This window comes from Mustela lutreola, chromosome 15 (genome assembly GCF_030435805.1).
Source record: "Mustela lutreola isolate mMusLut2 chromosome 15, mMusLut2.pri, whole genome shotgun sequence".
NCBI classification, from domain to species: domain Eukaryota; kingdom Metazoa; phylum Chordata; class Mammalia; order Carnivora; family Mustelidae; genus Mustela; species Mustela lutreola.
In genome coordinates, this window is record NC_081304.1 from 49,605,880 (window position 1) to 49,632,755 (window position 26,876).

At 47.4% G+C, this 26,876-nt stretch overlaps 1 protein-coding gene across 3 annotated transcripts in view; it reads left to right on the forward strand.

Moving 5' to 3' along the window:
* The window catches only part of TNFRSF13B (TNF receptor superfamily member 13B), a 35,539-nt gene extending 10,497 nt beyond the window's left edge, over positions 1-25,042 (forward strand). The window contains exons 2-6 of one of the 3 annotated variants that reach the window (XM_059149147.1): positions 12,122-12,251; positions 14,804-15,049; positions 23,870-24,046; positions 24,568-24,830; positions 24,934-25,042. In XM_059149147.1, the coding sequence (XP_059005130.1) occupies positions 12,137-12,251; positions 14,804-15,049; positions 23,870-24,046; positions 24,568-24,818 (789 nt within the window). In that variant the 5' untranslated portion in view covers positions 12,122-12,136 and the 3' untranslated portion in view covers positions 24,819-24,830; positions 24,934-25,042. The remainder of the gene's footprint in view (positions 1-12,121; positions 12,252-14,803; positions 15,050-23,869; positions 24,047-24,567; positions 24,831-24,933) is intronic. The other 2 variants (XM_059149149.1, XM_059149148.1) reach the window with 2 other exon arrangements.
* Positions 25,043-26,876: the final 1,834 nt, after the last annotated feature.

Consider the following 26,876-nt stretch of genomic DNA (forward strand, 5'->3'; position numbering starts at 1 on the left):
GTGGAATCATACAATGTTTGTCCTTTTGTGGCTGGCTTATTTCACTAAGTATAAGATCTAGAACGTTCTTCCATGTTCCTCCATGTGTCAGTGCTTCACTCATTTTAATGACTGGATAATGTTGCAGTGTACATAGCTCTCTTTACTTATCCTTTCATCTAATGATAAACACTTGGGCTTTCCACATTTTGGCTATTGTGAATAACGCTGCTGTGAACGCTGGTGTACAAGTGTCTGTCTGAATCGCTGTTTTGAGTTCCTTGGGGTGTATTCCTAGAACCGGAATTGCTGGGCCCAACATTAGCTCCGTATTTAACTTTTTGAGGAACTGCCAGATTGTTTTCTATTGTGGTTGCCGCCTTTTGCATTCCCATAATCAATACATGAGGGGTCCGATTCCTCCACGTTCTTGTCAACACTTGTTATTTTTCCCTTTTTTAAAAATAGCTGTTCTAATGAACATGAATGAACATATCTCACTGTAGTTTTGATTTGAATTTCTCTAATGACTGATGATGATGACTATTTGTATATGCTTATAGGCCATTTGGATGTCTTCTTTGGGAGAAATGTCAATTCAAGTATTTTGTCCCTTTTGGCTTGACTCGTTTCATTTTGGTTCTTGAGTCTCGGTAGTTCTTTATATCTTCTGCATATTAATCCCTTTATCAGAGATATTTGCCCCCATTCTGTGAGCTCCCATTTTTCACTCTCTTGATATGCACAGAAGTTTTAAATTTTTATGAAATCCAGTCTATCCAGGTGTTGTATCAAAAGTGTCATTGCCAGATTCAATCCGTGAAGACCTTCCCCTCTTTTCTTCTAAAAGTTTTATAGTTTCAGCCTTAACTTTAGGTCTCTGATGCATTTTAAGTTAATTTTTGTATATATTGTAAGGTAAGGGTTCAACTTCATTCTTTCACATGTGGATATCCAGTTTTCTCAGCACCATTTATTGAAGATTGTCCTTACCCCACTGAAATATTTTGGACCCCTTTTGAAAGTCAATGGATTGTTTCTGTGAGAGTTTATTTCTGGTCCATTTCTATACCATTCCACTGTTCCAGGTGGCCGTCATCATTCCAGTATTATACTACTTAACCGTTTACTTTAGCTTTGCAATAAGTTTTGAAATCAGGAAGTGCTGGTCCTTCAACCCATCTTTTTAAAAAAATTTTACTTTTTTAAAAGATTTTATTTATTTATTTGGCATAGAGAGAGAGAGATCACAAGCAAGGCAAGCAGAGAGAGAGAGGGGGAAGCAGGCTCCCTGCCAAGCAGAAAGCCCGATGCAGGGCTTGATCCTAGGACCCTGACATCACGACCTGAGCTGAAGGCAGAGGCTCAACCCACTGATCCACCCAGGTGCCCCCCTCCAACTATTCTTATTCCTCAAAGTTGTTTTGGTTTATTCAGGGTTCCTTGCAATTCCATATGAAGTCTTAGGATGAATTTTTGTATTTGTATAAAAAAGTTACTGGGATTTTGTTAAGGATTACATTGAATCTGTAGATCACCTTGGGTAGTATTGCCATCTTAATATTAAGTCTTCCAGTCCATGAACATAGGATGTCCTTGTTTAAGTCTTCTTTAATTTCAGTAATGTTTAGTAGTTTTTCAGTGAATGTGTTTTTGCTACCTTGGTTAAGATTATTTCTAAGCATTTTATTCTTTTTTTATGCCTTTGTAAATGGAATTGCTTTCTTAATTTCCTTTTAGAATTGTTTGCTGCAAATATATATATTTGTGTTTCAATTTTATCCTACAACTTACCATTAGCTCTAATAAGGGTGTGTGTGTGTGTGTGTGTGTGTGTGTAACTTTTAGGGACTTTACATATAAAATCATGTTATTTGTGAACAGAGATAATTTAACTTTCTCCTTTCCAATTTAGATGTCTTATTTCTTTTTCTTGTCTAATTGCTCTAGCTAGAACTTTCAGTACTATGTTCAATTGATGCAGTGACAGTGGTCATTCTTGTCTTGTTGCTGCTCTTAGGAGGGAAGCTTTCAGTCTTCCACAATTGAGTAGGATGTCAGCTGTGAGTTTTTCATATATGGCTATAATCATATTGAGGAAATTTTCTCCTATTTTTGCTTTACTGTTTTATTTTTTTGATCATGGAAAGGTTTTGGATTTTGTCAAATGCTTTTTCTGCACCAACTGAGATGAGCATACAGTTTTTCTTTTCATTCTTTTAATGTGATATATTACACTGATTGGTTTTTGTGTAATGAACCATTGTTGCATTCCAAGAAAAGAAAATCCCACTTTTTTGTGGTGTAGAATCCTTTTAATATAGCTTTTGGAATTTATTTGCTAGTATCTTGTTGAGAATTTTTACATCTGTGTTCATAAGACATATTGGTCTGTAATTTTCTTTTTTATTTTGTCTTTCTGAGGCTTTGGTAGCAGTGTAATGCTGACCTCATAGAATGAGTTAAGAGGTATTCCCTCCTCTTCAATTTTTTTAGAAGAGTCTGAGAAGTATTAGTGTCAATTCTTCTCTTAAGTGTTTCATCGGACTCACCAGTGACACCATCTGCTCTTGGGCTTTTCACTGAGAGGTTTCTGATTACTGATTCGATCTTCTTACTTGTTACATATAGTTCTGTTCGGATATTCCTTTTTCATGTCAGTTTTTGTAAATTGTATGTTTCTAGGAATTTGTCTGTTTATCTAGGTTACTCAATTAGTTCAATGTATAATTGCTCATAGTATTCTCATAATCTGTAAAATCTGTAGTAATATCCCACTTTCATTTTTTTATCTCTTTTTTCCCCCATTATATTTTATTTTCATCATGGTAAGTGTACTGTATAATCCCCATTACCTATTTCACCCATCCCCCACCCACCTTGCCTCTGGTAACCAACAGTTTGTTCTCCATAGTTAAGTCTGTTTCTTGGTTTGCCTCTCTCTCTTTTTTTCACCTTTGCACATTTGTTTTGTTTCTTAAATTCCATATATTAGTGAAATCATACAGTATTTGTCTTTCTTTGACTGACTTATTTTGCTTAGCATAATACTCTCCAGCTCCATCCATGTCTTCGCAAATGGCAAGATTTCATTCTTTTTTTATGGCTGAGTTGTACAGCATTGTCGATATATACCACATATTCATTTGTTTATCCATGAACACTTGGTCTGCTTCCATGGTTTGGCTATTGTAAATAATGCTGCAATAAACACAGGGGTGCATGTATCCCTTTACATATACATATATATATATATATATATATATATATATATATAAATATATATAATATATATAAATACCTAGTAGTGCAATTCCTAGATCACAAGGTAGTTCTATTTTTTTTTTTAAGATTTTACTTATTTATTTGACAGAGATAGATAACAAGTAGGCAGGAGGGCAAGCAGGCTCTGTGCCCAGCAGAGACCCCGATGCGGGGCTTGATTCCAGGACCCTGAGATCATGACCCGAGCCGAAGGCAGATGCCCAACCCACTGAGCCACCCAGGCACCCCAGTAGTTCTATTTTTAATTTTTAAGGAACTTCCATATTGTTTTCCACAGTGGCTGCACCAATTTTTATTCCCACCAATACTGCTAGAGGGTTCCTTTTTCTCCACATCCTCACCAACAGTTCCTATTTCTTGTATTTTTTATTTTAACCATTCTGACAAGTGTAAGGTGATATTTCATTGTAGTTTTGATTTGCATTTCCCTGATGATGGGTGATGCTGAGCATCTTTTCATGTCCCACTTTCATTTCTGACTTTAGTAATTCGAGTCTTCTGTTTTTCTTAGTCAGTTTAGTTAAGGTCTGTCAATTTTGTTAATCTATTCAAAGAACAAACTTTCGGTTTTGTTGATTATCTGTAGTACAGTTTTTCCGGTTCTATATTTTATTTATCTCCACTCCAATCTTTATTAGTTCTTTCCATCCAATATCTCTGGGTTTAGTTCACTCTTCTTTTTCTAGTTCCTCAAGGTGTACAGTTAGGTTACAATTTGAGAATTTCTATTTTTTTTAAAAGATTTTATTTATTTATTTATTTGACAGAAAGAGAGAGAGAGATCACAAGTAGGCAGAGAGGCAGGCAGAGAGAGAGGGGGAAACAGGCTCCCCACCGAGCAGAGAGCCTGATGCAGGGCTGGATCCCAGGACCCTGGGATCATGACCTGAGCCAAAGGCAGAGGCCTTAACCCACTGAGCCACCCAGGCGCCCTGAGAATTTCTATTTTTTTAGTGTATGCATTTGCAGCTACAGATATCTCCTTAAGCCTTACTTTCCAGTATCCCATAACTTTTGGTAAGTCGTGTTTTCATTTTCATTTATCTCCATATTTTTCTAATTCTCCTTGTGATTTCTGCTTTGATACAGCAGCTGTTTAAGAGTAGGTTGTTCAGTTTCCACATATCTGTGAACTTCCCAGTTTTCCTTCTGTTCTTGATTTTTAGTTGCATTCCCTTTTGATCAGAAAAGATATTTTGAATGGCTTCAATTTTTTAGAACCTGTTAAAATTTGTTCTGTAACCTAATATATGGTCAGTTTTTTATTTTATTTTAAAGATTTTATTTATTTATTTGATAGAAATCACAAACAGGCAGAGAGAGGGGGGAAAAGCAGGCTCCCCGCTGAGCGGAGAGCCCATGCAGGGCTTGATCCCAGGACCCTGAGATCATGACCTGAGCCGAAGGCAGAGGCCTAACCCACTGAGCCACCCAGGCGCCCCTTGTTTTTTATTTTAAAAGAAAGTGAGGGGGAAGAGGCAGAAGGGCAGAGGGAGAGAGATACGCTTAAGCAGACTCCACGCCCAGTGGATCCCAACTTGATCTCACAACCTGAGATCATGATCTGAGCCAAAATCAAGAGTTGGACATTTAATGGACTAAGTCACCCAGGTGCCCCTATGATGTAATATATGGTCTATCATAGAGAATATTCCATGCACACTTGAGAAGAACATGTCTTCTGCTGTTGTTGAGTGTAACGCACTGTGTATGTTCATTATACATCATTGGTTTATAGTGTTTATTTGTAGCTGGTTTATAGTATCATCCAAGTCCTCCATTTCCTTATTAATCTTTTGCCTGGTTCTGCTATCCATTACTGAAAGTGGGTATTGCCATATCCAAATATTACTGCAGAATCATCTTTTTCTCCCTTCAATTCTGTTAATTTCTGTTTCGTATATTTTGGGGCTCCGTTATTAGGTGCATGTATGTTTATTGTGATAAAACTTTTTATTGATATATTTTGTCCTTCTTTGTTTCTTATAACCTTATAATCTTTGTTTCTTATAACTTTTGCTTAAAGGCCTATTTTGTCTGACAATAATAATACCACCTCGGCTCTCTTTTGGCTATTTTTTGCATGGAATATATTTATCCACTGTTTTTACTTACAATCTCTTTTTCAGATTGTTTTGTACAATCTCTTTATTATTTTTTTATCTAAAGTCTCTTGTAGACAGCATATAGATGGAGACGCTCTTCTTTTTTAATACAATCTGCCAATTTCTGTCTTTTAAAGTTTATTTGTTTTTAACATTTTATTTATTTATTTGACAGAGAGAGATCACAAGTAGGCAGAAAGGCAGGTGGGGCGGGGGAGCAGGCTCCCCACCAAGCAGAGAGCCTGACACAGGGCTCGATCCTAGGACCCCAGGATCATGACCTGAGCCAAGGGCAGAGGCTTAACCCACTGAGCCACCCAGGCGCCCTGAATTTCTGCCTTTTAATAGAGAAATTTAGTCCATTTATTTTGATGTGGTTACTAATAAAAAAGGATTTTATTCTCTCATTTATCTGTTTTCTGTATGTTTTATATGTTTTTTGTCTTGCTATCCCTCCATTGCTATCTTTTTATGTATCTAGTTAGTTACCCATGTGTAATATTTGATTTGCCTTTTCTTTCTTCTTTTGTATTTTTTAAAGTTATTATCTTAGTGGTTATCTTGAAGATTACAATTAAATCTTAAACTCATAAAAACTTGATTTGAAGACTAACTTAGTTTCAATAATACACACATATTCTCTTCTTATATCTCTGTTTCTTCCTATTTATATTGTTATCATCACAGATAACCTCTTTATACATTTTTAAAAAGATTTTATTTATTTATTTGATGGAAAGAGATGGAACACAAGCAGGGGAAGTTGGAGAGGGAGAAGCAGTCTTCCTGCCAAACAAGGAGCCCAATGTGGGCCTCAATCCCAGGAGCCTGCGATCAAGACCTGAATGGAAGGCAGATGCTGAACAACTGAGCCACCCAGGCACCCCACCTTTTTATACATTTTATGCCCATTAACATAGATTTAAAGTCATTATTTCATGCACTGTTTCATTAAATCATATAGGGAAAAAAAGAGGAGTTACAAATCACTCAAAAAGTACAATAATACTGGCTTTTATAATTACCTATGTACTTATCTTTACCAATGTCCCTTATCTTTTTTTTTTGACTGTGTCTATGTCTAGGGTACTTTCATTTCTGCAAAAAGGACTCCTTTTAGCATTCCATGTTTGGCAGGTGTAATGAATGAGGGTAATGGACTCCCTTGGCTTCTATTTATCTGGAAATGTCTTAATTTTCCCTTCATTCTTGAAGGATAGTTTTGCTGGCTATATAATTCTTGGTTGGCAAATACTTCCTTTCAGGACTTTACATACATCATCCTGCCAACTCCTGGCCTCCATGGTTTCTGAGGAGAAATGAGCTGTTAATTGTTTTTAAAGATCACCTGTATGTGACAAGTTGTTTCTCTGTTTCAGGTTTTACAATTTTCTCTTTGTCTTTGTGTCTCCTCGTTTTTATTACAAAGTGTCTCAGTATGGGCTCTTTGAATTTATCTTATTGAGAGTTCTTTGAGATTTTTGAACGTGTATATTTATGTCTGTTAAGATTTGAGAAATTTTCAGCCATCATTTCTTCAAATATTGTTTATGTCCTTTTCTTTCTCTCCTTCTGAAACTCCTATAAACTTATGGTGGCATGTTTGATGAGGCTCCACAAGTCTCCCAGAGTCTGTTCACTTGTCCTCATTTTTAAAAAAAAGTTTGCTTTCTCAGACTAAACAATTTAATTGTTTTATCTTCAGGTTCACTGATCCTTTCTTTTGCCTTCTCAAATCTGTTGTTGAACACCTTTAGTGAGTTTTTTAACATTTCAGTTATTGGATTTTTCTTCAACTCCAGAATTTCCATTTGTTTCTATTGTTCAATAGATTATTTTTAGAGCAGTTTTGGGCTCACAGAAAAATTGAGTGGGAAGTACAGAGAATTCCCCTACACCTCATACTCCCAAACATGCCCAGCCTCCTATACTATCAGCGTCCTGCAATAAAGTGATACATTTGTTATAAGCGATGAATCTACATTAATACATCATTATCACCCAAAGTCCATAAGTTTACATAAACATTTACTTTGGTGTTGTACCATCTATGGGATTTCACAAATATGTATAAAGACGTGTATCCACCATGATAGTATCATACAGATTAGTTTTCATGCCCTATAAAATCTCCTGCACTCCACCTTTATTTCTCCCTCCTCAAGCCCCTGACAACCACTCATCTTTCTACAGTTTGTATGGTTCTGCCTTTCCTAGAATATCATATAGCTAGAATCACATAGTAGCCTTTTCAACTTAGCTTCTTTCAGTTACTAATATGCATTTAAGATTCCTTCATGTGTTTTCATGGCTGATAACTCATTTCTTTTTAGTGTTGAATAAATTCCATTGTTTGGATGTACTGTTGTTTATTCATCCATGTACCTACTGAGGGAAACCTTGCTTGCTTCCAAGTTTTGGTTCCTTCTTTTACAACTTCTATCTCCTTATTCATATTCTCATCCATCATTGTTTTTCTGATTTCCTTTAGTTCTTTGTCCATAGTTTTCTTTAGCTCATTGAATATATTTAAGACCATTGATTTGACATATTTGACTAATATTTCTAATGTCTAGACTTCTTCATTGATAATTTGTGTCAATTTTTTTTTTCTGTGAATGTGTCATATTTTCCTCTTTGTATGTTTTGTAAGTTTTCTGAGAACTGGACATTTTGAGTATTATGTTGCAGTAATTCTAATTCTCTCATTCCTCAGGAATTTTTGTATCTTGCTTGTTGATGGCTAGAGTCCATTTGTGGCTTTTTCAAACTACATTTGAAAATGTGTGTTTATTGCGTGTGGTCACTGAAGTTTCTGTTCCTTCATCTCTGCAGTCAGCCAGTAACCTGACAAAGATTTCCTTAAAAGTCTGGCTACCAAAGGGGAGGGGGGGGGAAGTACTGTCTCTTTAAATCTCCATGGAACACTTGGGGTGCCTGCGTGGCTCAGTCAGTTAAGTGTCTGTCTTCAGCTCAGGTCATGATCTCAGAGTCCTGGACAGAGTCCTACATCAGGCTCCCTGCTTGGTGCGGAATCTGCTTCTCTTCCTCTGCTCCCCTGCCACCCCCTGCTCTTGCTCTCCCTCTCTCCCTCTCTCTCAAGTAAATAAATAAATAATCTGTAAAAATATAAATAAATCCCCATGGAAGCCACTTCGGCTGATGGGGGTTGAAACAATTGCCACCAGCCTGTGTGTTAACCTCTCACTGATCAAAAAGAGCAAAGAGCAGTCAGAACCTATAGTCCCAATATTTGGAGGACAAGGTCTCTATTGCCCATCTAGATTCCAGCAAGTTGGACTAGCAATATGACCAGTTGCTCCCACTGCTGCATACATGGGGCTGGAGACTGAGGAATGGTAGTCACCAACACGAAATAGGCTGAAATGCACCAAAATTCCAAAAATTTACCGGTACCTTCATCCAGCTTTCCCCTGCATAAGTCCAGAGTTCCACAACAGTTACTTAAGAGGGTTGCTGCCTGCTCAACAGCTGATAGGTGGAAAGGAAGGTTACTGGAACTTCTACTCTGCCTTCTTCCCAGACATTGTTCTTACATTCTAGTTTCGATTTGAGATGTCCACGGACTTCCTTACAAAACTCCAAAACTCTGTGAGTAACCTGTTTGTTCTCAAGACAGTTTTAGAATCTGCTCTTAATCTTTGGTCCTCCTAAATTTTATGATGATGGGTCATGGCTTGTGAGAATTTGTTATGTCAGACACCTGACTGGTTCTTTGACTCTGGAAGCTATATCCTAGAAATCTGTTTTCTCTGGAACTCCCATTAGTGAACCCTTGGACTTCTTGAAATAATTCCATAATTTTCATATTTTTTTCTCTCCTTATTTTCTGGGAAATTTCTTCAATTACATCTTGCAACCCTCTTACTGGTGTTTTTATTCTGGCTATTATATTTATAATTTCTAATAATTCTTACTTGTCTTATACATATTCATTTTTAAAAGATTTTATTTATTTATTTGACAGAGAGAGAGAGAGCACAGCAGGGGGAGCAGCAGGGGTGGGGAGAGGGAGAAGCAAGCTCACTGAGAAGGGATCCCATTGTGGGGCTCAATCCCAGGACCCTGGGATTATGACCTGAGCTAAAGGCAGACCTTAACGCCTGAGCCACCCAGGCGCCCCAATTCTATGCATATTCTCTTAAAAAACAGTACACCATTACTTTTCATGAATGTAAAAATTCTTCTATCATCCTGAGGATATCAGTTGTTGCTGTTGTCACCTTTTAATTTTCTTCTATTCTCTGCATTTTCTCTCTTGGCTCCCAGCATGTTCTTTCTGCCCACTTCGTTTGAATTCTCTTCCCTGTAGAGGGTGTGCTCAAATATCAGGTGACATGTGGTTGGTTCTTGGTTCACAACTTAGACTTAGACTGAGGCAGAAACAGCTGCCTCAACTTAGACTGAGGCAGAAACAGCTGATCAGAAGTTCTGGGTAAACAAATGAGGTTGTTAATGTAGAAGCTTTGCTCTCAGATGGTCAAGCAGAAAAGTTGGTCATTTTCTAGAGAGAATCTCCTAGTCAGTGCCTTTAGGTCTTTTCCTTTGGGTCAGTTTTTCCAGAGTCTGCTGATTTCCTGCCAGTTGCAGGATGGGGAAGGAGATATTTTTTAAAACCTGGCCACAACACTCCTTAGGTTGTGTTTTGGAGAGAGTGGACCTTATGGCTACCCTCAGCTATGTCAGAGAAGACCACTAATCTTTTGCTTGGGTTGTCAAGAGGCCATTACCTGTCTGGAGATGGGATCTGGCTGGGGTCAAGCCTTCTTTATATAAATTTCCAACCAGTCTTCCTTACATTGTTTTGTCTTCCCACCCCCAACTGTCAGAGATACTTGGTGCATCCAATTCCAGAGACTTCCTAGGGTTCTGTGGCTCAAATCATCTTCCTTTTCTCTGTGGGCATCAAAAGGGAAAGATCTTTATCTGAAAACAGTCCCAGTTCACATGCTTTCTGTATCCCAAAAATGTTGCTCACATCTGTCCTCTGCTGCAGTAACTTTTTTCCATTCTCTCGCTCTCTCTCTCTTTTTTTAAAATTTTATTTATTTATTTAACACAGAAAGAGATCACAAGTAGGCAGAGAGGCAGGCAGAGAGAGAGGAGGAAGCAGGCTTCTGGCCAAACAGAAAGCCCGATGTGGGGCTCGATCCCAGGACCCTGAGATCATGACCTGAACTGGAGGCAGAGCCTTAATCCACTGGGCCACCCAGGCACCCCATCTATTGTCTTTCTCTTTAAGGACAAATATCTTTTTCTTGTCCTTTTAGTAGGGTTTCAAGAGGGAAGGAAGATAAGCCCCTGTGTTTAAGCTGCCACGTTAAACCAGAAACCACCAGTCTCTTCTCAGCTTACTTTCATTAAAGAGTAAACAAACAGACCTGAAAAATGTTTAAAAGGAGACATTGTTGGTGAAGCTAATATCATGAAATCAGGCAGAAAACTGTAGAAAAGTTGATGCATTTATATAATGGAAGACTCAGTAATACAAAATAAATGACAGAGCCTTGACAGAGATGTGTCTCAGATACTTTGTGGAGCCACAAAACCAGACACAGAAGTTCAAGAATGGGCAATATTAACAACTTACAGTGATAAAAATCAGAGTAGAGGGGCGCCTTGGTGGCTCAGTGGGTTAAAGCCTCTGCCTTCAGCTCAGGTCATGATCTCAGGGTCCTGGGATCGAGCCCCGCATCGGGCTCTCTGCTCAGCAGGGAGCCTGCTCCCCCCCTCCCCGCCTGCCTCTCTGTCTACTTGATCTCTGTCAAATAAATAAATAAACAAATAAAATCTTTTTAAAAAAATTAATGGCTGAAATTCTTTTTTTAAAAAAAAATCAGAGTAGAAGTAACCTCTGAAAGTATTAGATGGAAGGCAATCCAAGGGAGTCCGTAGGGTGCAAGAAATGTCTATAAATTGTACCTTGATGTGGGTTGTAGTGACACAGGTGTGTACGTATGGAAAAACTCATCAAGCTGTACACTTCAGATGTGTGCACTTTACACATATCATTGTATGTGTTTCCTACCTCAGTAAAAATGAAAAAGGGAAATAAATAGACACTTATTGAATGCTTGCTATTTGCTAGACATTGGCTAGATCTGCTTTTTTTTTTACTCAGTTAATGAGCACCAACTCTGTCCTGATTCTGAGAACCCAGGGTGAAAAAAAAGTTAAGAGTTCTTGCCTGCACGGCGCTCAGTTAATTGGGGAGACAGTATCCAATAGTCACACATATGAAAATGAAGTGAAAACAGTGACAAGTAAGGGGCACATCACTGTTCACAAAAAGGGGCATGTCGTAATCCGAGAAGAGAATCGGGATTTCCTGAGGAAACAAAATTTTAACAGTGGTCTAAAGGATCAGGAGAAAATAACCAGTGGAGGAGCATTTTATGCAAAGAGAACAGCATTTTGTGCAAAGGTACTGTGGTAGAAAGAGGCACATTTAAGAGGGCAAAGAACAGGGCTGAGAAAGGCACAGATGTTGTGAGAGAGGGAGGCTCAGAACAGCTGTATCACAAATGGGGAAACTGGGGCTCAAGGAAGCGAGATGGCTGCCGCAGGTCACCCAGCAAGTGCAGTTGGGGTTGGAAGCTAGCTTTGTCTGGTTCCCTCTGCTTGCTGAGACAGAGTAGGAATGTGAGTGGGAGTGGCTGTCTGGGTTCTGACCTGCAGCAGGATGCCAGCTGCCCTCAAGCTCTCATGCTCCTTGCCTCTCAGCTCCACAGGGCTTGTGAAGGAGGATGGCCATGGAGCTCTGCCCTGAAGAACAGTACTGGGATTCTCTGCTGAACATCTGCTTCTCCTGCAAACCTATTTGCAGCCATCAGTTTCCACGCACGTGTGCAGCATTCTGCAGTGAGTTCTGGGGCTCAAGTCCCATGGGCTGGATCACCCCGTTCCCCCCCCACCCAGAGGTCCCTCAGTCCCCATTGCAGTTGGGTGGCTGAGAAGGAGGTCATGAAAGGAGATGTACAATGTTAAATCCCTTTACTCCTCAGTCTTTCTGCTCTGGCCACACTGACCGCCTTGCAGCTTCTTGAACATGCTGTTTTTTCCTGCCTCAGGGTCTTTGCACATGTTGTACCTTATGCGTGGAATGCATTTCCCTGTTAAGGTTCCTCAGCTCCCTCCTACTCAACCTTCAGGTCTGAGGCCAAATGTCAGAGGTCTTATCTGACTGCCCAATAAGAATGAGGACCTCCTTTGTCATTCTCTGTTCTGATTGTCTTTTGAAAGTCTTTCTTATAGGAATTATCACAGAGAGGATAAAATAATAAATTCCTATCTACCCATTATTAGTGTTAAAATTTTTGCCTTTTTATTCCCCAGCTATTGTCTTGCTTGTGTATTTTATTTTAAAGATTGTATTTCTGGGCACCTGGGTGGCTCAGTGGGTTAAGCCACTGTCTTCAGCTCAGGTCATGATCTCAGGGTCCTGGGATCGAGTCCCGCATCAGGCTCTCTGCTCAGCAGGGAGCCTACTTCCTCCTCTCTCTCTCTCTGCCTGCCTCTCCGACTACTTGTGATTTCTCTCTGTCAAATAAATAAATAAAATCTTTAAAAAAATAAAAAATAAAGATTGTATTTCTTTGAGAGAGGGTGAGAGAGCACAGAGGGAGTAGGAGAAAGAGAAGCAGACTCCCTGCTAAGCAGAGAGTCTGATGCAGGGCTCAATTCGAGGACCCTGGGATCATGATCTGAGCTAAAGGCAGACACTTAACTGACTGAGAGTATCTCCACTATCCATTAATGAAGTAGAATATCCACAAATCACTCCACAAATATTCATGGAACTCTCTAGCTTCTTGAAAATAGGAAACTGACATGATTCTTCAAGGGAGTTATCACCTAATGGGAGAAATAACTATATTTCAAATGAGAAAGATAAAGTTGCATAAAATGCTACAGTTGGGAAAGACCACCTCGGGCTGATGGGCTGGAGGGCAGGGAAATATTCTTGGAGTAAATGCCACCTGAGATAAATTGTTTAGAGTTTGTAGATGTGGCAGTCAGATGGGGCAGGGCAGGGCACTCCTGGAAGAAGGACCAGTGTGGGCAAAGGCATGGAGGTGGGAAAATACAACAGGGAATATCAAGGCCCAGAAGGGAAGTTCATGAGGTTGGCAGTGAGGGTTGGTGGTCTGGGGAGCTCAGACACCACTTGCAACAGCCACACTGGGGGCCTGAGGAGGGAAGGAGGTCACACATAAAACCCTGGAAACACCACTGTCCTCCCGTCAACTCTGTCTCATGAGTGGCAATGACACTGGTCCTATGTGGCTTAGTAGAACCTTGGGGCAGAGCCAGGGCAAGAAGAGATCACTGATCCCACCTGAATCTTCCCTGAGGTCCCAGTTTTATCATCTTCATGGTCTTTTCCTCTACTCTTTTAAAGACAGAAGAGTTGATGTCTTTGTGTTGCAAAGAGGCACAAACAAATATTTTACTCAAACCTTCCATTAACCCAGCATTTACTTATTATGTGTCAGACACTGTGCCAGGAACTTCAAATCCTCATAGTAACTTTAAGAAATCAACCTTTGTCTTGGAAATGTGGGAACTGAGGCACAGAGAGGCTAATACCCCACAACCTCAACGGATAGACTAGGGATGCTCTCAAATCTGTTTGGCCTTAAAGGCTATGTTCTTAGCCTCTATCTTGCACTGCCTCTGAAATGTGCCCCTAAAATCCCCTTTGTGAGTCACATTTTCATATAAGAATCTTATTTTAAAGACAAGGGAAGCTTGCCCTGTGAAAGTACAGATTTCTGTTATGCATTCAAAATTGCTCTCTCTTAATGCAAGTATGATTGGGCTTTAGGGTGCCTGGCTTCTGCTCCTTGGCACTGATGTCTGTTTAAGCTCTTATAATTTTCATTCATTAAGACAGAAGAAACACTATTAGTGTGAGCTTTCCCAACTTTCTTCCAACCTCCTCCCTCAAGCTGCCAAGGTGGTTGTTGGCTTCCTCCTCCAAACCTATGTTAATATGAACTATGTTTTTCCTTTATGAACTTTGAAAAATGTAAAGAACATATGTGATAATGTAATAACCTAGATTTCAATTTTAAAAGATAACTAGAAAATTCTTATATGTTTAGAAAATAAGAAATGCACTTCCAAATGATCTATAGGTCAAAGAAGCAGTAATAATGAAAAGTTAAAATGTAAATAGTATAGGAAAAATACTACATATCAAAGTATATATTGTGGCTAAAACAGTACTTAGAGGACAATGGATAGCCTTCCATTTACATATTGGGAAAGGACTTGCATTACTCTGGAATTACTTTTGGGGAATTGAACTGCGATTTTTTTAATTTTAAACTGTGATACCCTTGAAGGCCAGCTTCACAGGGCCTACAGATCTCTATCATCTGATAACATCACTCATTTCTGCCTCCCAGAGTCGCTCAGTTGCCGCAAGGAGGAAGGCAGGTACTATGATCAGCTCCTGAAGGACTGCATCAGCTGTGCTTCTGTCTGTGGACGTCACCCCAAGCAGTGCACATACTTCTGTGAGAACAAGTTCAGGAGCCATGTGAACCTCCCACCAGAGCTCAAGAGACAGCGGTCTGGGGAAGCCGAAACCAGGTCAGATGACTTGGGAAGGTACCAGGGAACAGAGCACAGAGGCTCAGAGGCAGGCCCAGGTAAGCCCTCTGAGGTTGACTTGATGGTGTCTGAGGGTCACAGTGGGTGGAAGGTTAGGTGCCAGGCCTAAATAAGAATGGTCTGCAAAGCAGGACGTCCAAAGTCCAGGCAAATGGCCAGAAGGCGGGGGAGCGTCATCACAGGATAGAAAAAAATTTAGGCAAAATATTTAGAAGTCTGTGGGCCAGAAGAATGCAGGAGGAAAAGAAGGTGGACTTGCTGAGAGGTGTAAGTGAGTGCATGAGCAATGCTGAGCTGGGATTCAGGCCAAGTTGATGGGTCCCAAAGTTTACTCGCTCTGCAGGAGCAAAAGACCCAGAGCAGCGTTCATGGGATTGTCACTTCCTGAGGGTAATCTGCTGCCCCTGGGACATGATTAGCTATTGCTGTTTGCAACTCCCAGTCAAGCTTATCTCTGGAGGGCAGTGGGTGGAAGCCGGGAGCCTCATGATGGCTCCAGGGCTATACCCCAGGATGTGTGGTGGGGGTGTGTAAGGACATGGCGGGGGGCCAGTGGGGTCAACAGGGCAGGTCATGTCTGAGCCTGTGGCATTCGCTCTCCCACTCCTACCACACCATAGCCAGGGATACTGCATGCCTTCCCAAGGGACTCCATGCCTTAATGACTGTGTGGCTGTGGTCTGAGTCTCCCCAGAGATCTGGGGCTTTGGTCCATTCTCCTCTGACCCCTGGTGTGCTGGTGCGGCAGAGGCTGCACGTGGTATGGACCAGAAGCAGGCAGTACCAGGGTCACACCCCTGGAAGGCCAGGTGGGGGGACCTGTTGGAGAGCATGGTCTGGGGGACGCCGTGGGATCAGGCTGCCTCTGGCTGCTGCTGGGGGTGGAGCTGATGCGATCCCGGCCCCCTTGTGGGCTCCTAAATCCTGCCATCCCCCTGCTAAGTCCACATCCCTGCCAGACCTCCCCTCAACCCCTCCCCAGCTCTTTCTGCAGTCCTTCCAGACTGCCATTCCTTCATCGGACACATAACTGTGAGGGTTTGCTGCACATGGGCAAGGCGGCAAAACCAGGAAAATCCTGTCCCTGACCCCACAGAAGCTGCGGTCTAATGGTAGAGACAGACAATGCCCGACTTGGGCAAATGAAACATTAATCTCAGTGTGTGGTGGCAACAAAACCCAGCCAGGGGTGTGATGGGAGGCAAGGCAGACTAGGGTAATGGTAGAAGCCATGGAATCAGTCCCTGGTTCCCCCACTAACTGTGTGACCTTGAGCAAGTTACTTAACCTCTCTGAGCCTTGATTCTGTACGAATGAGATCATGTATCTTCATGGAGTTGTGAAGATTATAAGAGAACACTTGTCAGAATCTGTGAGTACCCACCAAACCTACGCAACTGCTCGTGTCAAAGGAAACTGTGTGTAAGAGACAAGGTGGGGGAAGGGCTTTCCAGGCAGAGGGAACAGCATATTACAGATGCTCTGAGGAATCAGGTTGCTGTGCCATGAAGGGGGGGACAAGAGCTTTGTGCTATAAGGCAAATCCGAGGAGACTGACACTAAGTCCCTGCGTCAGGGGCTCCTAGCCTCAGGCGGGACGTGGTGGTCACTCTGCCGAAGCAGGAGGGACCCCCCCCCCCGGAAAGTGTGAACACTTTGGCTGTTGAAATTGATGATACTACACACTGGCCAAGAGTGTACCCGATGAGGCTGCAGTGACAATGGCCTGAAAGCAAGGGGAGGGAGCCTGCCTGGGGTTTCGTGGCCAGGGGTGAGAGGTCCCCGGTGCAGGGGGACATGCGTGATTGGAATCTTCTAGAAGCTCGAGCCCCTGGTCTTTCCAGGCAGCTTGCCCCACTCTGGGCCAGAGTGGGGAGCTCCAGGTCAACATTCGGTGTCTGGCTGTTAGCCAGGGAGACGCGCAGGGGTGAACTAGGTGGAGAGAGTGTCTGCTTCTCCCTGAACAGACTTCTTGGGAAGGGGAAGTGGGCACCGGAGTCAGGGGCAGGGGGAGCAGTGGAGCATCCCGGGGCTCTGGGAGAGGATCAGATGGCCCTATCGGCCAGGCTGGGGCCACTGATGCGCTCCTGGAGGCAGAGGCAGCCATAGACAAGAGGGTACAGACTGGGCTGCAGGGGGATCCCCGGAACCCCTGAAGGGTGGACACTGGTGAAGGCAGCAGGGGCCCCTAGAGCCTGTTTCTGGGAAACATGAGATCGAAGTAAATATTAAATCAAAGGATTACCAAAGTATTGTGCAAACTGGAAGGTCAGGATGAATCTTGGTGCTTCTCTGTGAAAGCTTCAGATGGCATAACGGAGCAGTGGACTGGGGGATGGCGGACCTCCAGCCCCCAAGGAGCGCAGGCGGACGGCGCAGCTTGCGGGAGCGAGCACGTGGGGTGCACAGATACCCCGCGCTGTGCCATGGACAAAGCCACGGTCCTGATCCCGCCACTCGGAGCTGTGGCCTCCATGGACAGGGGAAGCAAAGACTGACCTTCAGCAGGCCGTCAGTGAAGCCGAAAACGTGCCTTTCTCATCCAAGTCCACGGAGCCCCCAGATTCTATCCAGGGGCCTCCTGAGTCACAGTTTAAGTGCTCCAGGTGTGTTGGGAGCAGGGCCCCCCCAAGCCTGCCGGCGCCTGGATCCAGGGAAGCTTCTGGACCATGTGTGCCTACCTGTCCCCACCTGTAGTGATCATGACAGCACCTCCCTCACGGGCTCTCCTGAGGCCTCAATGGCTCTGAGATTTGGGGGCATGGGGCCTCGTCGGGCGGGAAGAGCAGAAGGCGGGTCCCGTCCTGGGTCGGCTGTGTTAGCTTCCCGCAGCTGCTCTAACACTGTGCCACGAACTGGGAACTTAAAACCACACGAATGTCCTCTCTCAGCATTCTGGAGGCCAGAAGGCTAATATCCAGAAGTAGGCAGGCCTGCGCTTCCCCCAAGGCTCTTGGGGAGGCTCCTTCCTTCTGGTGGCCCCAGGACCGCCTTAGTCTGTGGTGGCCGCCCTCTGGTCTCTGAGTCCATCTTCGCACAGCCTCGCCGTGTGTCTGTCTTCTCTCCTTCACCTATAAGGGTGCTTGTTACTGAATTTAGGGCCCATCCTAATCCAGATGATCTCTTTTTGAGATCCTTAACTTAAATACACAAAGTTGTTGTTGTTTTTCCAAATAAGGTCATAGTTGCAGGTTATGAGGGGGCACTTCTTTGCGGGGAGGGAAGAAACCAGGGTCAAGGGAGGGAGAACCAGAAGGACCAAGAGTTCCAAGTTGGGTCTCCCCATGGGAGGGTGATGCCAGCCTCGAGGGAAGCCAGGACCCTCACATAGGTCCAGACCTCTAGGGGGCATTTCACTAGAGAACTTGAATTTCATGGGCTTATGGGGTAGCAGCTATTTTTCCAAGAACGGAAAAGATGCCCCGGGCACCCAAGAGGTGTGCACAGAAAAGGACTGAGAGGGAAATTCTATGGGTGGTGGAAGGGGGGGGTTGCCTCTGAGGGGTCAGAGAGGGTCCCCCAGACACACTGGAAAGGAGTAGTCAAGGAGGTCAGAGCAGAACTCAGAGGACTTTATGTCACAAAGGCAAATAAGGAAGAAAGTTCTGGAAGGAATAGGTCCCAGCACAGAGAAGGTTGCAGATGTCCAGCAGTTCTGGCCACAAAGAGGCCAGAGGACCCTCTGAAGGGCCATTTTCAGGTGTGCGTAGGTGGAGGCAGTCCTGACCTGAGGAAATGACGGGGGGCAGGGCAAGGAGACACTCTCTCACTGTTCCTGAGGCCAAGAAGCCAGACCTCTCCCTCTCCCGCTCATGCGTATCATCCTTTATCAGGCCTTTAGCATCTCCTAGTCCGTTTTAACCTAATTCCACCAGATGGGAACACACAGAAGCAGAGTGGGGGTCCGGAAGCGCAGGCTGCCCTCCAAGACCCCCTGTGTTCACTGAGTGGCTTAGGACGCCATGGCCTAGAGCGTAGAGCCTCCCATGAAGGTCACAGGCAGGGGGACTGAAAGCAGAGGAGGTGAGGATGTGCAGGACCCGAGGGGCAGCGGCATCCAGCATGGTGGTGGAGCACTGAGCTTTGGGGTACAAGCACCCCAGGGAGAAAAGGCACAGGGTGGTCCCAGCAGGATCACGGGCTTGGCAAAATGGAAGCACAACAGGCATTTAAGGAAGAGATTCATGAACCTGCAGGTCATGTGTGCAGGGTGGGAAACAGCCGTGTTTTCACGGGGTGGGGGGTGTCAGGTCCATAACAGCCGGCAGTCAGCATTTCGGGGTCGCGGAGGACCACGCTTTTGTCTCAGGAGTTGCTCAAGGGTTCCTTATGTGTGGGGCCCGAATATAGACAGGGTGGCCCTGAGGTTGGTCTTAAAAATCGGGCTGAGAAGGGAAGGGAGGAACAGGTCGTGGCTGGAGGGGGCCCAGGGGCAGAACGGGGCTTCCTTTGTTAAACCTTTGAGCAAACAGAAAGACCAGGGGGCCTGGCCCAGGGGCCAGGGAGAGGGAGGCTGAACAGGGAGCCAGGGGTGAGGCTGGGAGGGAGTCATCCCCCATGCCCTGCTGCCCTTCCACCAGCAGAAGCAGGTGGCACCAGAAAGAAGGGGGACTCCAGGATCCCAGACCCCGATGGGGGTGGGGAGTGGAGTAGGGGATGCCCCCCATCCTTTCCCAAACTCGTCTCCCAAAACGGCAACCTAGTGTCACACACACAAGCACGCACAGACCCCACGGTGGGGTGTCTATGGGAAAGGCCCACAGATACAGCCATCTGCAGGCCCCCCAGTGACGGGAGAATGAGACTCACACTCACTGCAGGAAACCCCGTCTCAAGGTGGACATTCGGCCCTGGGCCACCACACATCCCTCTGCCTCAAAGTGGCGAGTCATAACCCCGACCACCTGGCCAGCCTGAGCCTGAGCCGGGGACCGCAGCAGTCTGGGAGAAGTTCTGTTTTTAGATATGAGATGTCTTTGAAGACAGTAAAACAAAAAACAAAAACAAAAACCAGTCTGGAAATAAACTGTCCCTGGACTGGGGCCAGCCTGGCTCCCAAGCCGCTGTGTGCGCTGCCCTCTGGTGGTGGTTCTCGGGAACTGCACCTGCGGCGGCTGTCCCCAGGACTTGATCTTCCGACAAGGACAGAGAATGCAACCCTTTTTCTCGCAAAAACTTTTGACTGTCCCCCTTTGCTCCTGGGGTCAGCAGACAGAGAAGTATGGGGAAAGACCTCTCTGTCCTGAGAGGGCCAGGTCACCGAGGACCAACAGAAGGTGACTTCTGAGGTCGTGACCCAAGAGAAAACTTTGCGATTGACCAAAGGAAAGCAGATAAGGGCACACACATGCCTTCCGCACCCAGGAGACTTGATGCTCTCTGCTGTCAGACCCAATGCCGTGGCCCATTTGGGTGGTGCAGAAGGCAGCAAGGGACAGCTGTCCCATCAGTGGGCCTGCCAGTGTCTGGGAACATATGACACCTCCTCACCCCCCCACCCCAGCCCTGCCCCCATCCCGTCCTTCTGGTTGGCCTTTTACATGGCTCGTTGGACATGTGGGTGTCCAGAGGAGCTTCAACTGTTTTCCTGTTTAAATAGATGGCACACACAAATTAAAAGAAGAACAGGAGGGACACCTGAGTGGCTCAGTTGATTGAACTTCCAACTCTTGATCTCAGCTCAGGTCTTGATGTCAGAGTGGTGAGATCAAGCCCCATGTTGGGCTTCGCACTGAGCGTGGAACCGACTTCCCCCCTTTCCTTACCTAAGGCCCGGCTACAGCTCCTTATGTGGTTCACAGCACCTCCGGCATCCAAAGAGCCACCTCCCACTTTCACTAAGTATCTCCTGGGGTTTGGTCCGTCTGAGGCTGACCCAGGCTTCCACTGCTCAGAACAAGGCTCCAGGGACCATCTGTGTGTGGGGGGGTGGGATGTGGCCGGGAAGTGAAGTCAGCAAATCCATGGACATCAGGAAAGTGTGTTTTCGACATTGGTAGCTGGTTCCAGCCCTCAAACTTGTCTCCCCAAACGAGGTGCTCTTGTGAGTCAGGTGGGAGAGGACCCCTGTACTTTCAATCCGCTCTTCCCTTCCTGGGTCAGGGGCTCTGTAAAGCGTGTCCTGGGGGCCGGTCCCCAGCACGAGCTGGTCCCCTTGGCCCCAGGAAGCCTCCGATCGCTGGTGGGGGCAGAGGGGTGTAGAGCAGCTGGGACAGCCCCTCCCCCGCTCAGGAGCACAGTCTGGGTGTTTACTGTTGCCTCCGAAAACTTAGTGGCCTACAAATAACCCCTTCATTATCTCGCTTGGTTCTGTGGGTTCCTGGGCTCAGCTGGGCAGGTCTGGCGTCTGCTTGGGCTGCCTGTGCAGCCTCAAACAGATGGGGGTCAGGGGCATAGGGTCACCTGGAGGCTCTGATGCTGGGGTGGCCACGCCCCGCCCCTCCCTCAGTCTCAGGGCCCACCCTCTCACGTGGCATCTCCACACGTGGCGTCTCCACTACCCTCTCAGCTGGCCTTCTCACGCGGTGGCCGGGGCTCCCAGGAGAGCAGAAGAAGGGGCTCCCCGGCCTTCAGAGGGCGCACATGGTTCTGCCACCTCAGGGAGGCCCAGCCTGGCCCTGACGTGGGGGGCAGGCTGTGGGCAGCCGGCTCTTTGGGGACCATCTGTGAACACTCGCTGCCAGGTCTCGGTGCTAGAAATGGCACTGAGAACATGTGACACTGCGCAGATGTTCGGACTCTATCCTTGAGCCCGCACAGCAGCCCATTGTTGCTTCACACTCTGGTGGCTGAGCGTTGGGTCCCTGATGTGAATACAGGCCACCAGCCTCTCCCCTGCGCACCCAGTGGGAGGATGCTGTCATAGTGTCCCAGAGGCGAGTAGCAGCAGGTAGGCAGACAGAAAGGCCTGGGAGCTGGGAAGTGCAGAGTCAGTCGGCCAGCTCTGTACTACGCCCTGTTCCTCTTGTCCCTGAAGGCCTCAGTCTCCAGATCTGCAGCACCGACATAGGGTGCCCACTGGGGGGCCCTTGTGGCTGTCGTCTGCTCTTGCCATAGGACATAGGCTGGGACAGTACCAGAGCTGGATAGATACATGACCAGACAGTAATCCTGTCCTGACCTGGGCTTTCCTCCAAGGAAAGGGGGCCTTTCTGGGGAAGCGTGCTTGGAGAGGCTTCCCCCTCCTCTGGGCCTCCCTGAGCTCCAGGGAAGGAACGAGAGGGACAGTGCTGCCCAGAGCACCCAGTCTCCCTCTGTAAACGCCTGGTCTCCCCCATAAGTGTCAGGGTGGCACCTGCCAGCCCTGTCACTTTACAAAACTCGAGACTCTGAGGAGCGTGTCAGGGGCGGTGTCCTTGTCACCTCCGTGTGGCCAGCCCTGCGCATTGGCCCCGAGTCCGTCACACCTGCTCCCAGGGACAGCTGTGACTGGGAACAGAGGGACTTTAAATCTGTTTTGTCACCTGCAAAATGGAGTGTCAAATGGGGCAGCCCCTGCAGAAGACAGTCTGGAGGGTCCTCAAAAAACCCAGAGAATTTCCACCTGACAGAGATTCCACTCCTAGGCTCACAGCGGAAAACCGAAAACATGCGTCCCCACGAAAACTTGTCTGCAAACGTTCACGGCGGCCCTATTCACAACAGCAAATCGCGGCAACGGCCCAAACGTCCGTGGGCAGAGGAACGGAGAAAGATGGGTTATGACCTTACAATGGAACATTCTCGGGCTGTAGAAAGGAGTGAAGTCCTAACACGCAGGATGGTGTGGAACAGCCCTGAAATCACACGCAGCTTAAGAAGCCAGACACATACTGTATGATTCCATTCACGGGAAAGATCCAGAATAGGTACATCCTAGAGACAAAGGGGAGAGCCATGGTGCCAGGGGCTAGGGCAGGGGAGATGTGGAGTGACTGCTAGTGCGTGAGTACACAGTGGCGGAAACGTCTCCCAATCAGATGGCGGCGACGCTCGCATGACCTTGTGGATATACTCAAACGCACAGAGCTGCAAATGAGGAATGTGATGGCATATGAGCTCTATCTCAAGATCTGAAGGCGGGCTAGTCCATCCGCCTTGACAGGAGCAGGGAGTTAGAGGAGATGTTCCTGGAAGTGCTGCTGCCATATAAGGGCTCTGTGGGTGGTCCACATCTTCAGTTCATCACATGCCGGAATCAACTATAGCCCCTCTGTCCTTCCCAGCGGCCTAGAAAGGGTCCTGATGACAGGATCCAGGAGAAATGTCAAGAGCAGCACTTTGGTTCAGGGCTGAGTCTTCCTTTCGCATCCAAGCCGGAGGCTCGAGGCCCTGAGAAGGGGAGTGACCAGCAGCCCCGTTCCCCAGCGCCCCCATGCTTTGCTATCCCAGCCTCAGAAGCAACTGGACCAGTCTCCTTCTCCAAGCACGCTTCCCCAGAAAGGCCCCCTTTCCTTGGAGGAAAGCCCAGGTCAGGACAGGATTATTGTCTGGTCATGTATCTATCCAGCTCTGGTACTGTCCCAGCCTATGTCCTATGGCAAGAGCCAATGCCACAAGGGCCACCCCAAAGGGGCTCAGCTCTGTGCTCTCGGGAGAGAGGCCTAGCAGCCTGGGGTCCAGGCGGCTGATTTCCTACAAAGTCCAGAGAAGGGTCCATACCAGCCAAGCCTCAGAGGAAGGGAACCAGCTTCTCCAGGAGCCAGACAGATGGACAGCATGCTGGGGCTGGGGGCTCTGTCCGGGGGCATGCGGTGGCCACGTGGCTTGCCTGGGCCCGGTGAGGGAAAAGAAAGAGGGAACACTCCAGAGCAGAGCCCTAGACAGTGAAGGGCCTCTCCCGATCTTGGGGCCTCACATCTGTTTTGGGGCGCCCCCAGGGCTGAAGCTGAGCGCCGACCAGTTGGCCCTGGTCTACAGCACACTGGGACTCTGCCTGTGTGCAATCGTCTGCTGTTTCCTCCTGGCCGTGGCCTGCTTCCTCAAGAGGAGAGGGGACCAGTTCTCCTGCCAGCCCTCAGCGGCACCATGTCGGACCCAGGCCAAGTCCTCCAAGGGTGAGCGAGAAGTGGGCCGCACACTCCCACTGCTGTGAGACCCGCTGCGGGCCATCCCCATGACCTGGCACTGGCCCTGTTTCCAAGGGAAGAGCGTGTTGCCGGCCCTTCCTGAGAAACCCTGGTGGGGAACCTCCCTGCGGCACTTTTTCTGTCTTGGTGAAATCAGGTTCAACATCAAGACCAGAGATGGGGCACTTGAGGGAAGATGGGTGTAGGGTGATGGCCAGGGGGTTGGCAGGGGCGCAGGGCTTCCAGGGCTGAAACCTGGAAGAGGCGGTCCCCCTCAGGGTTTGGTGAGGGGTGGGGGTGTGGGAGGAGGTCAGCCAACCTGTCCAACAGAAGGGGAGCTGGCGCTGGCGCCAGGAGGGGGCGCTGCGCGTGGGGCGCGGACGGGCAGGGCAGTTTACCGTCTGCGGGAACCCTACAACCTGGCAGCCTGTGCCCTCGGTACAGGGCGGTAGAGGAGGAGTCGGGACCAAGGCCAAAGCCAACGCCATCGCCCTCTCCCTGTCCCGCAGATCACTGGATGGAAGCTGGAAGCGCCGCGGGCACGCCGCCGGAGCCGGTGGAGACTTGCAGCTTCTGCTTCCCGGAGCGCAGGCAGCCCACCCAGGAGAGCGCGGGCGCGTCCCGGACCCCCGACGCCGCGCCCTCGGGGAGGTGGGCGCGCGTCGGCCCGTCAGCGACCGCACAGCCCTGCGCGCGGGCCCCAGGCGGCGGCCTTGAGGTCCTGTGCGCGCCCGCCGAGGAGGGAGGCCCTGCCGCGTGACACGGGGGAAGGGTGAGATGGGGAGAGGGGTAGGGGTGGAGAGAAGTGGAGAGGGAGGGAGAGAGGTGCCAGGGAAGGAGGCCTGTCATGTCTTTATCCCGTGTCTCCACTGCAGGTCACCCTCACCTACACACCTGTAGTGAAGCTATCCATGCCTGATGGACAGAGTCCCCGAGAGCCCTTCTTTAGAAATAAAACCTTCCGCGGCTGCCCACTCCTCCCTATCCATGCTTTTGGTCGTGTCTCCCCTGTGATGCCTCTGGACGTCCCACGTCTCCCGCTGCCTCGGCGGGCTCAGGGCTCCACCGCAAGGCCGCCGCCGGGTTTCGGAGGACCTGCCCGCTGACAGTCCCACCAGGCTCAAGACCCACCCAGCTTGCGGACCCACGCCTGGTGGGAAGCGGCGGGTACGCGGTGGGCGGGGAGTCTGCAGGAGCTTCCGTTTAAGAGGCAAAGCCAGAGTTGGGGGAAGCCGGTGGTCCTCCTGCTGGAGGGCGGGGCTCCCCTGCATTCCTTTTACAAAATAGATTCTCCACCGTGCCTCCTTAGGCTTGGCACAGCAGGGGAAAGCAGTGCGCCGTGTGTGCATGGGTTTGCATGTGTGTGTGAGAGTGTGGGTGTGTAGTGGGGCATGAGATGGACAGGACTGAGCCCAGAGCCAGCCTCTGGAGTGAAAGCCCGAGGCTCTCAGCCTGGCCCCCAACAGGAGCAGCTTCCTTTGCACACACCTCTGGCCCCATCTAGCCACCAACCTGCACTCTTAAGAATCTTTATATGGACTCCCCTTTTCCTTTAGCCCTACTCTGACCCCGTGCTAGATTTTATGCGTGCTAACACAAAGCAGTCATATGTGAGCACCCACCCACTTGAGATGTTACCTGTATTTTAGAGTTCTCTTTAGTGGCATCGAAATCCACATTTTAGTCGCACTTAAAATGCATAACGATCCTTAGAAGCATTTATACAGTCAGATAAATACATGGTCAAGTGGAGTAAAATGATTCACCCTGTGGCACCCAAGATTACCTGGCACAGCGACATGTATCAGAGGTCCGCATAACACACTTCGGGAGGTGTAGACAGGATACCCGATGTGCCATCCGCCCACCCTCCGCAGGCTAACAGGCTGCTACGGTTCCGGGGCTGCCAGAACAAAGCAGTACACACGGGGTGGTTTCAAGGACAGAAAATCACTGTCCCCTCCTTCTAGAGGGGCATCCTCTGAGATCCTGGAGCTAGCAGCACTGCCTTCTGAGAGCCCTGAGGGACTGATCTGTTCCCAGCTGCTCTCAGCTCAGCCTGCGTCTTCTCGCCTTCTGAGTCTGGCCAGGCTCAGTTATGTCCTTTAGGTAAGGAAGCCAGTCATATGGGATCAGGGTCCGCCCCCGTGCCTCATTTACCTCTAGCACTTGTGTAAAGACTCCATGTCCAAATAAAGTCACATTCCAGGAGCTGAGGGTTGGGGCTTAACACAGGAATTTGGGGTTTCTAGAGTGTGTCCATCTGTCGCTCGGTTGGCCCCACGTGGCAAATGGTGACACTCTAACAGCAGTATTTCCTGCCATCAACCCCATGCAAGTAGTTTATCCAATGACAGGGTTGTCACTAAAAGGCTATAACTTGTGTAGGTGTCCCCACACGCTGACAAGGTCATGGCATGTTTGGGAGCCGCCCAGGTGCCGCTTTGACAGGAAGGCTCACCTGGAAGGTGTGCGGGTGTCCAGTTCTCCTGTGGTCCGGCTTTGCCTGTCCGAACCTGGGGACTCTGGGGGATGGTTCTGGTGCTACTGGAGGAGCCAGGGCTGCGGAAAATGCCAGGTGCTGAGTGCCCAACCCTGGCAGCTGTCAGACAAAAATCATCTTGGTTTTGGTCGGTTTTTGCAATTGCTGTTTGTTGGGAGTGTGTGTGTGTTTTAAGACAGGGATCCCTTGCGTAGATCGTAAATCAGAAACTCTAAATACTGTCCATTGTATACATGCTCCGGATAAAGTTCTGTCTCTAACATATATTCTGATTCCTGCCACTTGTCATAGGCTCGGAGCCAGGCTGCGGTCACT